This window comes from Centroberyx affinis, unplaced genomic scaffold, assembly GCF_046629955.1.
Source record: "Centroberyx affinis isolate AG114_WGS23_722 - 3 ecotype Tasmania unplaced genomic scaffold, CSIRO-AGI_Caff_v1 ptg000482l_1, whole genome shotgun sequence".
NCBI classification, from domain to species: Eukaryota; Metazoa; Chordata; class Actinopteri; order Beryciformes; family Berycidae; genus Centroberyx; species Centroberyx affinis.
The window spans coordinates 52,775-66,012 of record NW_027279139.1 but is presented as its reverse complement, the minus strand read 5'-3'; the positions used below and the strand labels follow the sequence as shown (position 1 = coordinate 66,012).

At 40.0% G+C, this 13,238-nt stretch overlaps 2 protein-coding genes across 5 annotated transcripts; one reads left to right on the top strand and one right to left on the bottom strand.

The window, feature by feature from the left end:
• Nucleotides 1–521: 521 nt before the first annotated feature.
• Nucleotides 522–5,102, bottom strand: mrpl46 (mitochondrial ribosomal protein L46). 3 transcript variants are annotated; one of them, XM_071517257.1, is made up of 4 exons: nt 4,842–5,102; nt 3,734–3,935; nt 3,436–3,630; nt 522–888 (listed from the first exon to the last, which is right to left on the bottom strand). In XM_071517257.1, the coding sequence occupies exons 1-4, from the start codon at nt 5,100–5,102 to the stop codon at nt 641–643; spliced, it is 906 nt and encodes a 301-aa protein (XP_071373358.1). In that variant the 3' UTR covers nt 522–640. The 3 variants fall into 3 exon arrangements, with proteins under 3 accessions (XP_071373358.1, XP_071373359.1, XP_071373360.1); XM_071517258.1 differs by having other exon boundaries at nt 3,436–3,633; nt 4,842–5,099; XM_071517259.1 differs by having other exon boundaries at nt 523–888; nt 3,436–3,606.
• An 852-nt stretch (nt 5,103–5,954) lies between these two features.
• mrps11 (mitochondrial ribosomal protein S11) lies at nt 5,955–10,248 on the top strand. 2 transcript variants are annotated; one of them, XM_071517262.1, is made up of 6 exons: nt 5,955–6,120; nt 6,622–6,714; nt 6,929–7,027; nt 7,995–8,124; nt 8,969–9,034; nt 10,075–10,248. In XM_071517262.1, exons 1-6 carry the CDS (start codon nt 6,035–6,037, stop codon nt 10,180–10,182), a joined length of 582 nt encoding a protein of 193 aa, XP_071373363.1. In that variant the 5' UTR covers nt 5,955–6,034; the 3' UTR covers nt 10,183–10,248. The 2 variants fall into 2 exon arrangements, with proteins under 2 accessions (XP_071373363.1, XP_071373361.1); XM_071517260.1 differs by having other exon boundaries at nt 6,610–6,714.
• Nucleotides 10,249–13,238: the final 2,990 nt, after the last annotated feature.

Below are 13,238 nucleotides of genomic sequence, written 5' to 3'. Positions count from 1 at the left end.
CATCAAGTGTGCACTCAAACAAAACGCCGCTATTAGCAGCGTTTCATGTTCAGTCCACAGTACTATTCATGCACTCCACTAATAATTGCAGCTCTAAACAGCAACAAAACACTAAAACACTAAAACCCAACAGGCCAGCTACTCTGAGCTCTCTGTAATCACTACATAATGTCAAGGCCGTCTATTCACTGAACATTAAACTGTGGCAAAGTCCCTGCATCTGATATCATTTGCTACCAAAACTTCCAAACCTGCTGATATCCACTGAACAGTTGGGGCAATAACTGATGATTGACAAAATATTATTTGGCCAATGTGGGAAATTATTAGACATATACAGTAGGTCACCAAACTATCAGCTTAGAGGGAACATCGAGCCTGTATGTGATTTTTTTGGTTTTGTTTTGTGCTTGATCTTTGCTCTCCATTATAATGATAATAATTACAATATCAAATTCCCACATCTCCAAACATACAGTGAGTGTCCACCCAATTAACACCCATGCACAATGTGTGGAAAAACAATATTTTAATTAATTAACATAGCATACAACAATGAAATGAATACATTATTGAATGAAAGACAAGGAGACAGATAAGACATGGGGGATCATTTTCTGGGCCTTCCTGTGTTTCTCCATCACAGGCTGAGGATGAAGCGGCTGACCTTCTCCAGGTACGCCGGCTTCAGATAGTCCTGCAGTTCGCTTTTCTTCACCCACAGGAAAGGGGCGTCCGCGGCCGCGGGGCGTCCGCCGCCCGACAGAACGGCTCTGAAGAAGAACACCTTGGTTCCGACCGAGCTCTCCGTCCGCATGGCTCTGGGCAGTTTGTACTTGTAAACTCCGCAGGGGGCGTTGCCGAGGAAAGTCGCCTTGAAACCGGCCGCTGCGAAGGGGAGAGAACCGGCTTTGAGTTATTACGGTTAGGAGCGCCGAGACAAATGGTGAGCTAAAACGGTGATGTTCCCGAACGCTCTCCATTTGTCCCACCTATATCTTATCCTCTCCTGCTGTGACAACCCAGTTTTTTCTTCAATAAAGTCCCATCTCATCTTATGTAATTTAAATCATTGAGTCCTGTGTAGCTCTATGGGTACAGCAAGGCACTAACGCTGCCAGGGTTAGGGGTTCAATTCCCACTCAGTCCACCCAGAGAAAACACGAATCCACCCCTGCTGCTGTAAGGCGCTTTGGATAAAAAGTGTCCACCAAACGGCATATGTTAATGTCAAGCGGAAAGTCTTAATGGGAAGTGATTGATGGTGTTGGCACATTAATAGTTTATGAGCAATGTTCTGAAACCTTTTAACATACTCCGTCGCTAGCGTTTCATTTAACCGCTTGATTCCATTGGGTGGAGAGAGAGAGAGAAAGAGAAAAAAATAAATCAAAGAAGCAGCCGGAGTTTTGGAGCGTTTTGGTCAGTTTAACAGAGAAACGCGGCATTCAATACACATTCAACACAGCAGCAGCAAATCAAGACTGACTAAAAAGCCTTTTCTGCCTTTTCTCCCCAGCTCTTTTATCTTTTCCCTATCGCTTCTCTGTCATCCATGATCATTCTATGGTCACAGGAATATTTTAACCATCTGCTGTGACCTTTGACCTCTTTACTATCGGTTGCTTGTAATGTTAGTGATCTGGGAATTGAAGCTTATTCTGCTGCTGACCTCATTGGAAGTCTCTCTGGATATGACAGCTTTACTCAATTTCCTCTCGAAGATCAATAACGGTAATCTTATTTAATCTAAATGCTGGATATGTAAATGTCTGTGAGGGTTGAAGGGGGGATGTGTTCCACTGGTTGGGGATCATATAGAGAACTGTATTTCAAGTATAACATAGATTGCTACTCTAGACTAGATTTGATCAAACTTTAATGATCCTTGTGGTGAAATTGGGTCATCACAGCAGCGGAGAATAGGATATAGATAAGAGTAGAGCAAATGGAGAGTGTTGGAGATAATACAGCCAATAATATTTGACACTGCGGATATGGGAAGCACTGTTAACTCTGTATCAATCAGGTAGTGTTTTTACATACTGTTTAGGGCAGGATATGTTGACAGATAACTCTAGATTTCATATGACAGAGAACCATATTTTAGGGATTCTAAATTGTGAGCACAGTAATGCAGTATTACCATATATAGTGTTAACCGTATATATCATAACCGAGATAACATGTTTTATTATATTTTAGGGTTAACATGGAAAGCTATATATTTCAGGGCAACAGATTTTAGGGTTAACAGCATAGATAGCTTCTATTTTAGGGGAAACACAGATGGATATATAACTTCTATATAATTTAGGGTTAAAATAGGTAACTTTTAGGGATGACTGATAACTCTATATTGATATATAGCCTACAGGTTTGGACACACCTGATTGAATGTACTATGTTTTAAGCCATTTTGATCTAAAGGCTTATGCTTAAATGCTTGAAATTTGTTGTTGATGCCCATGTATGAATTTCTTTCCAAAGCCTTTGCCTTTCCATCATGGCAACGGGTGGCTGCTTCAAAGAAAGTAAAATATAAGATAGTTTTGATTTGTTTTACACTTTTTTGGTCACTGCATAATTTAATTTGTCTAATTTCACAGTTTTGATGTCTTTACTATTATTCTAAAATGTGGAAAATAGTAAAAATAAAGAAAATGTAGTGTGTCCAAACTTTTGACTGGTAGTGAAGATATACTTAAGGAATTACATACACTGTTGGCCCAGTAATATGATAACTAGGGATAAATAGATTTTAGGCATATTACAGATAATTCTAGATGTAGGGAGAACAGATTATCATTTATTATAGGGATGACATAGGTGACTATTTTTGTGATGACAGAAAGCATAGATTACTGATAGTGGTATATTTTAGCAATTACATGGGTAACTATATTAGAGGGATATCATTGAGAACTCTATTTAGGGATATTTGATATTAAAATATATGTTATTTTATTAGTTAATTAATTTATTTTAGGGATTAAATGTGTTAAACTATATGTTAATGATAACCGATTTGTGTTTCCCCTTTTTGTGTATTGTGAACTGGGATTAGAAGGACAGATCGGTTTGCTGATATAACAAAGCGATATTAACTGTTTATTGAATATGTGATATCTGCTGGTCAGTATGGAGGAGGTTCCTCCCTGACCTCATCTACATAAATTAATTCTTCATTTACAGGCACAAATGTATCCCAGAGTTTCCCCTACCATTTAATAGGTGCGGTGGGTTACCCTGCCTTAAAAAGCTGCTAACCCTAAAAGTATTTCATTAGTCTGGGTTTCAATGGAGAGTTTTAGTGTCCCATGATAGTTGGGCATAAAAACAGTTAAATTTACAGATACTGAATATCAGCAGAAAATATCAGCTATCAGCAGCTTGTCGACCTTCATAAACCCACGCTGTTGCCTTGCAGGTTACCTGGCAGGGAGGCGAGCGCTCTCTCGGCCGTCTGCCTCAGGGTTTCTCCTTGCTGCCACTGAGCGTGAGGCAGCAGCCACAACTTCTCAGCGCCGACCTGCTGCTCGGCCAGCAGCACCAGGGAGTCGGCCAGGCAGCGGCCCGGCGAGGCCAAGTCCTTCTGCACGTCAGCTAGAACAGAGACAGGACCGTCAGCTGCTTTTGAAATATTGGAAAAAAAAATAAAATGAAACGACAGTCAGTTTCGTCTCATCTTCAAAACTATATTCTTTCATGCTACAAAAATCCCCTTGCTGACCTCCGAGCCTCGCTGCTGGCTGGAAGTCCTTCATCTTCTGCTCCCAGGAGTCTTCCAGGTCCTGAGCCAAGACGATCTCCTGGTCGCCGCGGTCTCCCTCGTCGTCAGAGTCGTAGTCGTTCGCCTGCTTACGACTCAGTTTCTCTGCGTCCTCCAGCAGCCGCAGCTCGTGGTCCGACATCAAGCTCTTCTCCAGTTCCATCTGAAATGAAACCACAACAGTTCTCCATCTCAACATCCACGACTTTGTTCACTGACCGGACTTGGAAATTGTTGGTTGGTGTCCAATATGTTATCTGCTGATAAAGGCAGGACAATATGACTGTCAACTAGACCATATCCCTCTATAGCCAAACATACACTACAACTAATATCACAATATGACTGTGTCAGACGGTTTACAGCTACATCAAATCTGGAGTAGGGCTGTGCAATATGGCCAAAATCAATATCAAAATAATCTTAAGAAATTATTTCCATATCAATAACAATATCTTACATTGAACTTCATGGTACTATAAAATGTAGTAAAACTGTAAAATTCCCTTGTTTGTTTCAGATCTCATTTTGTGAAAGATTTTAATTTGCATTGGCTGTCAACAGAACAGTGACATCACTGCAAGTCATGGATATATGCTGTAATTTCACATAATGTTTTCCTTCATATTCTCGGTTCTACTCGTATTTGTTACATATTGCACATATATTGAAGTTTTATAACATTTCATACAGAACTTATAACTTATTCCATCAAACTACATAGAAGGGTGCCTGAACCAGTTCTATAAATTGAGATTTTATTGAAAGAAAGTGCTGCTAGGTGAATTATATGTATGCCGAATTTAAGAGTGCCTCCGAACAATTCCGAAAAGCTCGAGTTATAATTTATGAGATGTGTACTTTTGCCGATAAACGAGGGAACACTGATGTTACCAGATTTCTGAACGGAATTTGGCGTGACTCTCTCCCCGCACAGGAGAACGGAACGTATGGGGGCTAGTTTGCCCCAGGATAATCACCGACTGGAGGTCACAGTTTACCTTCCTTTTTGTTTCGCTCTACATCACTGTTAACACCCGTTTTATAAACAGTTTTATCCCAGACCTACTTGGTGCATCAGCTGTGTGAACTGCTGCTCTGTGGGACTCAAGTCTGCTGAAATGACCGGCAGCCTCTGCAGGCACACCGCTGCCGTCAACCTCCACGGCGAACCCACACTTTCCACTTTACTTTTAGTCTGTAAAGAAGCGCGACAAACAGAAGTGACAGAAAAATGGCGAAAAGCCGTGTTTCCAACCCCTGTCCTCCCAAAACAATAAATAAATTGTAGTAAAGGGCGACTCGCCATCCTCCTACAGGGCGCAGCCATCTTCTTCTGATGCATTCAGTTGCTGATGGAAAAGTCGTAATTCCGTTAAAAGCTTGCTCATGAAAGTATCAAAAAAAAAAAAAAAAGTGGAAAATGAGACTAGGAAAGTGGGAATTTCCTTTTTTGTATATTTTTAGTGGCACAAAAACACATCAAGTACACAAAAACATAACATAACATAACACAGGAAGAGGAGCAAAAAGGAACCAGAGGATATACTGTGCCAATTTCCTATGATACCTGAGTATGGAAGGCGTGTCAGCAAGTGATGAAAATGTTAGTTTTTTTCATATTATTTTATCATATGTAATTGTAGTTTTTGTAAATAATTAATAGTGATGTACGTTTCCACTTTCACTCTTTGTTTAGCTTTTAGTTGTAGTTGTCATCTAAATTTATGTAATTAAATTCAAATACATTTTGGCATGTCTAGTAAATAAAGGAAAACATCGATCGTAAGTATGATGCACAATGTCTCTTCATTTTGCCACAGCACAACGTAGCTTGACGGTGCAACGAGCAGGCGACAAGTCGTATTTACAACTTCATAACTGTCGAGTCGAAGTTTACGAGGTAACACAAAGGCAGCATTTTTCCATTTTCTACCCAGAGTGTTGTGCGTTAGAAGACGAGTCTATTCTGACAATCTTGGGGGTGCTTGAAATCAATGTAAATATTGTTTAACCAAATATGTGTTACTGTTTATCTTTTAGAATAACATATATATGGGTTAATGTTATAGTATTTATTATTACTGTACTGACTATATGAATAATAATTGTACTCGCAACAGAGGTATTTTATTTATTTTGACTCCCCTCAAATGATTTCCAACACTGGACGGGTCAGGATTAGCATCAGTCTCAATGTCACGTTTGTTGTGTGGAATAGCTCAATGGTAGACCGTTAACTACTTAACAAACTGCTGAAACATGTATAAATTAAACTGTATATTAGTTAGTTCTGTGAGTAAAGTATGCCGACAGGTAGCTGGCTCTCTGAATGCAGGAAACTCTTTGTAAGTGTTTGAAGGCGAAGGTTTACTCTTTAGCATCAGTGTTAGCTAACGTTAGCTAGTTCCAGTAACGTCAGTCTGCTGTAGTTACTGTAGTTACATGCTAACTCTGTATTAAAATGTTAAATACTGCTGTTTGTATAGCACTCATCTGCATATTTTGTTCATATGGAATAGCTATGAATACGACACCGAAACGAATGTTTGAAAGAGAAGTTACTCTGTAGTCCACATGCTACACTGTCTGCACTCTCCCTGTTTCACCAGTCAAATAGATGTTTACAATAGAATAGGCCTCCAATGATGGTTGGTTACCTGGAGAGTAGACTAACTTACCAGACACAGGCATATACAGGTATACCAACCACCAACAAGGTGGTTGGTGCTGATTTTCCATTCCAATGACAGTAACTGATTGATTGATGATGATTGTGTTGTGTGTGTGTGTGTGTGTGTGTGTGTGTGTGTGTGTGTGTGTGTGTGTGTGTGCAGATGGGGAAATAGTGAGCTGCAGCGAGCAGTATGTTCCAGTGCTGTCAGACTTCAGGAGGCCACACCGTCCACCGCAGCCTCTGGGAAAACCTCCAAAGACTTCAGGTGAAATAACGCTTCACATGTACCTAACCCATCCTCAGTACATGTACTCCTGTCTTTCTCTCACATACCAGTGTCCATTGACAGCTTGAATCTTGAGGATTTTTTTATTATTATTTCTGTTTAACTTCTGTGCTGTTTTGCTCAGTAACTAAAAGTACAAATAACTGCCAAATAATAATGTTGATGAGATGTTAACATAGTTTTCATCCCTCAGCCATTTTCCTCCGCTTCCTGGTCAGGAGAGTCCACTGAGGTGGGGTGGAAAGAAGTTTGACGAGTTACCAATTGTTCACATCAAAGCCACGTACAACAAGTAAGTGTGAGGAAAAGAACATCATTCACAAGTTGTAGGTTGAATAATGGGGTTGCACAATAATTGTAATAAGCATTGTATATCACTTTTTTCCTCAGTAATCATGAAACATTTGCATATCACAGTATTGCAATGTAATTCATTTAGAACAAAGTTGGAAATAGTCAAGATAGTAGATGCCAAAAGTTTACTAAAATAATTGAATTCTTCAAATCATTGAGTAACAAAATTAGTTTGCTAGATATTGTGATTATCGATCAATTCAATAGTCACTGTATCCATTATTTTGCTTTAGCTGTAATGGTGCAGACCTGTTGGATGAAACAAACTCCAGTACATGCCGTTCTCTTGTTCTCTTTTTATGGGAGAGATCAAACTGCATGCTGAAATTTGGAAGTTGTTAAACGTTCCACTTTATTTTGTCACTGTTATTAGCATTATTAAACTGCTAAATCTCAGCGTACAGTTTGATGTGACGTCCTCTCCCATAACAGAGAGAAAGAAAGCACATATTGGCACTAAACCCATTGTGAATGTATTTCATGGAAGCCTAATGCCTAAATACAGAGTTTGAAACCACAGAGATTAAAACTGTTTTTATTAATACTGAAGTACTACGCTCAACCAGACAGAACTTTAGTTAAACAAGCCGTGCATCCCACCCGGCCAAAACCGGTGCGGTGGATGCAGAGGGACTTGGTGTCCTTGCCAAACAGTACCTTGGCATTCCCGAGTGTTCCTGAGTGTTTTCCACTGCGGGGCAACACACCTCGCCCCAGAATATGCTTGTTTTCCTTCATCTGGGTGTAACATAAACTAGGATTTGGATTTTTCTGTTTCTTTTACATCTGATCAGGCTCATTGGTGTACATTTTGCTGCGATTTTCTCTAGTTATTTATGTGTATTTTTTGGTTACTGCACTATTTGTGAGCCAGTAACCCAGTAAACTGTCCTATCCCGTACCAGCACACACATCCAGCTGACAGACAGCGCTGGCCTGTCCATGGTCAGGACGTCCTGCGGAACAGAAGGCTTCAAGAACGTCAAGAAGGCGACGCCCATCGCTGCTCAGACTGCAGGCATCTCTGCTGCCGCGGTAAGACTGACGCCACACCACATTTTACATTTCCATTTAACTGCCGCTGTTACCCAGAGCAACTTACAGTGAGTGAGCAGGTAGGAGGTTCGGTGTCTTGCTCAAGGACACTTCAACAAGACACACGACGGTCTCTCTAACCACCAGGCCTCCCTTCTGTCCCTGCAGCACCCAAACTGACTGCATAGAGTCACATTAGTCAAGGCTACAGCTGCTGCTGCTGCTTCAGTTTGTGTCACATAATGTAATTCATGAATATTAAATGTTTGGCTCCATTGTAAATAAACTGCTCTCACTAAGGACTCAGTGACAAAGTGGAGCAGTTGGCATTAAATGCTCATTTAGACTTTGTTTTACCCTGATTTATGAGGGCTGCTGTTTAATAAGGTTAAGGTCAGACTGATTGTTCCCCAGTAAACACACTGGGGAAATGAAGCAAAGTGTGTTTTATCACATAAGCAGATGGAGTTGTGGTTATGCAACCCCTCTGATTTGTTGTTTGCAGTTGGTGTTTTGGCTACAGTGGGAAAATGTTAGATTTCGTTGCCTTTTAGTGGAAATCATGTAGTAGGGTGCACTAAATGATGGATTAAATAATGGAAGATGTTGTGATCATGATTTTAATCACACCTGTTGACATTCATGATTTTAGGACCAAAATTAACTAGAGTGGACATTCAAAAAGTGGCTGTTTTGACTCTTGACCTCCTTACTGTTGGTTGCCTGTAATGTTGGTGATCTAGGAATGGAAGCTTATTCTACTGTTTAATTTGTAAGTGACTCTGGATTAGAGTCAGATGGACGACTAGAAATGTAATCAGGAAATCTCTCTTCCTCTGAACAGAAAGCCACAGCAAAGGGAGTGACGTACATTCGTGTTTTGGTCAAAGGTCTTGGCCCTGGACGTCTGGTAAGTAGAAGAAGAGCATATATTATTGTTTTTTTCTGCCTATTATTGACTATTTGGGCTATTGTGATCCCATTCCAGGGTGTCTGCAGGTTCTGAAAAAGTCTTACATCATACTATCTAACCTGAAGGCATTAAAAGGTCTTGAATACATCATGTAGGTTGACGTCTTAGATTCAGTTTTAGAGGTGTAGCAAGAAATTAACCCAGTCATGGAGAACTATGTTCTGATAGCTGTACACTTGTTTTCATTTTTATGTTTAAATTCAACTTGATGAAACCTGAAGACGCCCTGTCATCCCTACCTGTACATAAGAAGTTATAGGAATATTTGGAAAATGCTGGTCTGCTCTGCCCCAATAACCTAGAGGTAGAACATAATCTGTTTAATTGGGTTCCAATAAAACAGTGATGATCTGGCTGCTGTGGGACTGATGTACAGTATGAACCCACACTCTTGACACACAGTATATGTAACAGAATCTGTTTCCAAATTTTAGCTCGTTACTTGTTGTGATCGTATTGTGTTGTGGACTTTGCTTTTCCCCATTCTAGTCCAGTTTATCTGCAGGTTTCAGAAAGCCAAATTTATGACTTTTCAGTACCACCTGTAATTGAATTTAAAACCAATTTTAACACCAAAATAAAGCTGGCAAAACCAGACAATTTCTGGTTTAACTAATATAGCTTATGAAAGTTCTGAAAGTATAAATGGGCAGAATAAGAAAAAAGGGCACCAGGAAAATAATTGTTATGGGATGTAAAGTCCAACGGTGTAGTAAAGCAGATATGATGAAAATGTTTTGCATATTGAACTACTAACTCTGTTCTGTATTAATGTAAGAGTGGATGTGCAGCACAAAGGAACCTGTCACTGCATGGTGAAAAAATAAGACCTCTAATAACTATATTTAATATTTTTTTTAGACTTTTAAGGCCTTAAATGTAGATAATTGAAGACTTGTTGAGGACCCGCAGAAACCCTGGCCTTCTTGTCCTATTAGGCTTGTTAATGAATGACTGTATCTCTCTCTGTTGTGCAGTCTGCGATCAAAGGTTTGACTATGGGCGGCCTGGAGGTGGTGTCCATCACAGACAACACCCCCGTGCCGCACAACGGGTGCCGCCCCCGTAAAGCCAGAAGGATGTGACCGCCGCACGCCGCCTTATACTACAGGAGGGACAGAGGAATCTGTTGTGTTGTAATATGCTAATAAAGTGTTTTGTTGTGTAACTTCGCTGGTTCTGAGCCGGCCTTGCATAATTCATTTGAGGAAATCAGGTTATTAATGAGCTGAACATAGACGTCTCAGCCCTCTGCTGTAATTGTTCACACAGGGATAAACCTTCATGGTCTCGCTGCAGGCGCTCTGATGATGTTAATTAGTAGACTGATGTTTACAGAGGCAGCAGGGTCACAGAGACTCGCCGACTGCTTTGTGCGTGGAGGAAGAAAGCACAACATTGATAACACTGTACACATCTTCCTTTTGATGGAAATGTTTACCCAAAGCTCCTAACCCTGGCAGTGCCTTGCTCTACATCTAACTACACAGGACTATACATAGTGGACATGAAGGGATGAGGCAAACCCAAGCTATTTTTTGTATGAACCAAGTTCTTTATATTGTACTTGTAGTAAAGTATATTAGACAGCCATATATCTGTATAACATGGTATGAATACACAAAGCATGGAAGAAAGAGCTGGCATGACCAGAGCAAGCCATCTTGTTTTACATGAGCCAAGTGTTTAGAGACTGATAAAGAATACAAATTTTAAAAAAAAAAAAAAATGAACAATTGAAAGCAAACAGACATGTAGCCATGTTTTAGAGCAGGGACAGACAACACTACTGATCAGTCAATAACAGATGACAGGGTTTCCACACATCTTACATTTAATAATGCCATACTTTTCCAGACCTCAGCTCTTAGACATTGCATTTTTACCACTCGCTGTTTTACACCTTTAACTAAAAGGATAATATTACTAATATTGGGTGGAAAACTTTGTGATTTTTTGGGGGGTTTTCCATACTTGTTAATGACCAAGAAATGGTCTAAATCTTAAATACCTCTATTGCTTTACACACGTGTGCAGAAACCCTGTGATCTCATTCTAAAATAACCCTTGTTTAGTGCAAATGTTACAGAAGAGCAATGGGGTCATTTCCCTTTTATAGTACAGGTACCTGTGCAGTCAGGAAGTCGACATAAAAATACTGCAACAATTGAAATGAGTGACCAGTAGTGAGATCATGTGATCAGGGTCAACACATGAGTATTTTTGCAGCAGTGGGCTTCAGCCTCCTCACTGCACACACACACACACTTTGGTGAATCTGAACATGTCCGAGACGCACCGAACTACTAAAACCCTGGAGATGAAGCCTTCTGTGATGACACCAGGCAACGAGCTGCTGAGCTTTGCCAAAAGTGCGTTAACTGAGACGGGAAAGATTTATTCCGAGCTCATTCAGTTAAATTCTACTGTGATAAATGTAATAATTTGCTTGTTATTGATTTAAATGGGGCCTCATTTATAAAAATGTTCTTTGACTTTACCCGGCGCACATTCACTTCATAGCACACAACAAAAAAACAAATCATAATGATGCCTAGCGTTCATTGCTTTAATAATAAAATTTCAAAAATTGGTTTTAGCCTCCGATATGTATGAGAACATTGGACACAATTTCTGTAACCCAATGATTTTGACATTAAGATGATAAATTGCAACATTAGCTTGAAAGCCCAATATGTGTGTAAGAATCTTTTATAAATGAGGCCCAGAACTTAATCCACAGCAGGCCGAGGCAGAGGATCACTGCTTTATAGTAATGTTGGTGCTACAGTACAGAGGTTGAGGTCTCAGCACCACAGTGATGGTACAGAAGTTGGTTAAATAAATCCTGACTGTACTGTGGTTCCTCACGATTAGTGCAAATAGCGATTCGCTGCGCCCTCACAAGCAAATGCTCAATATCCAACATCATTTTTAGAGACAAACACACATTAGTATATACATGGAGACAAATTAGCCCTTTACAAGCAACATTTGACTTGTACAGCGGTAGCCTTTGTAGAAGTCCACCTTCATGCATTTATCCTGTATTAATATGTTATACAGCAGAATCAAATTAGGATATTGTACAACCAAGCCAATCACAGAAAACAGCAAAACTTCTTTTACCCCCCCACAACAATCCCTTTGGGGGGTGGAGCCAAAGAGCAGCAGTACTGCAGCAACCATGCAGTGAAATGTGGGACTTGTACAATGGCTCCAGCTCTACATTTGAACCTAGTGGTAAAACTAGGTAATTTTTAACATGGATAGAAATGGAGTCGTGTATCGGCCTACTGCGGAAGACCGGTTCCTCTCAGAAGTCGATCCCAGGAATCAGTGTGTGAGAAATCATTTGAAAGTGATCGTTCAGGTTGTCGTACACGTTGCCTGTGATGCCAGCAGAAAAGTCATATACAAGTCAGGCAAAAAAAAAAAAAAAAAAAAAACGACTGCTGACAGATTACTAACACAAAGATTTGGAGTGTCTTTCCACAATTAATTATTAAAAAAAAAGCATGTTGAAATCGCAGCACAGACACTTCCAAACAATTTATTCTGGTGCTGTGAAGAATCCCTGGCCTACAAATCAAGAGGATGATCGGACAAAATGTTTCATTTTATTCAAACTGGGCAAATCCTAAATCTTTGCATCTCACCCCCTTCTCTCCTCATGCACACTTTTCTAAATCTTTTCAAGCACTGGAAATGAAATAGAGTAGAAAAAGGTGTGTCTATATGCATTCCAATACAAATTGCAATCATAACATTCAGCAAAATAATCGCACTATGACTGTCACACACCCTCTACTGGGATATTTGCCCTCTTTGGTTTTCAACAAATGCAAGACTGCATGCTTTACAGCTGTACACCCAAACACACATTACTGCAAGTATGGAGATCACGGCATCACAGAGAGAGATATCTATGATGCTGAATGGAAATATTTCTCACCCTTTATCTTATTGTAGATCTTCAAACTGCACCATGCACCACTAAAGTAGCCCAGAATTCAATGTTTGTGACTGCCTTGATTTTGCTTTAAATGCTTTAATCAAGCTAAACGTTCAGATTCCCAGCAGGTGGAGAAGCAATTAGTACAGTGCTTGGTTAAGACTTCCAGCCAAAAACGCACAGTAA

Coding starts and splice junctions, on each gene's coding strand:
- mrps11 (XM_071517260.1), top strand. CDS start 6,035: ATGTATAAATTAAACTGTATATTAGTTAGTTCTGTGAGTAAAGTATGC. Junction 6,715..6,928: donor AAAACCTCCAAAGACTTCAG/GTGAAATAACGC, acceptor TTCATCCCTCAG/CCATTTTCCTCCGCTTCCTG. Junction 7,028..7,994: donor ATCAAAGCCACGTACAACAA/GTAAGTGTGAGG, acceptor ATCCCGTACCAG/CACACACATCCAGCTGACAG.
- mrpl46 (XM_071517257.1), bottom strand. CDS start 5,102: ATGGCTGCGCCCTGTAGGAGGATGGCGAGTCGCCCTTTACTACAATTT. Junction 3,936..4,841: donor TCACACAGCTGATGCACCAA/GTAGGTCTGGGA, acceptor GTTTCATTTCAG/ATGGAACTGGAGAAGAGCTT. Junction 3,631..3,733: donor GCCAGCAGCGAGGCTCGGAG/GTCAGCAAGGGG, acceptor TTTCAAAAGCAG/CTGACGGTCCTGTCTCTGTT.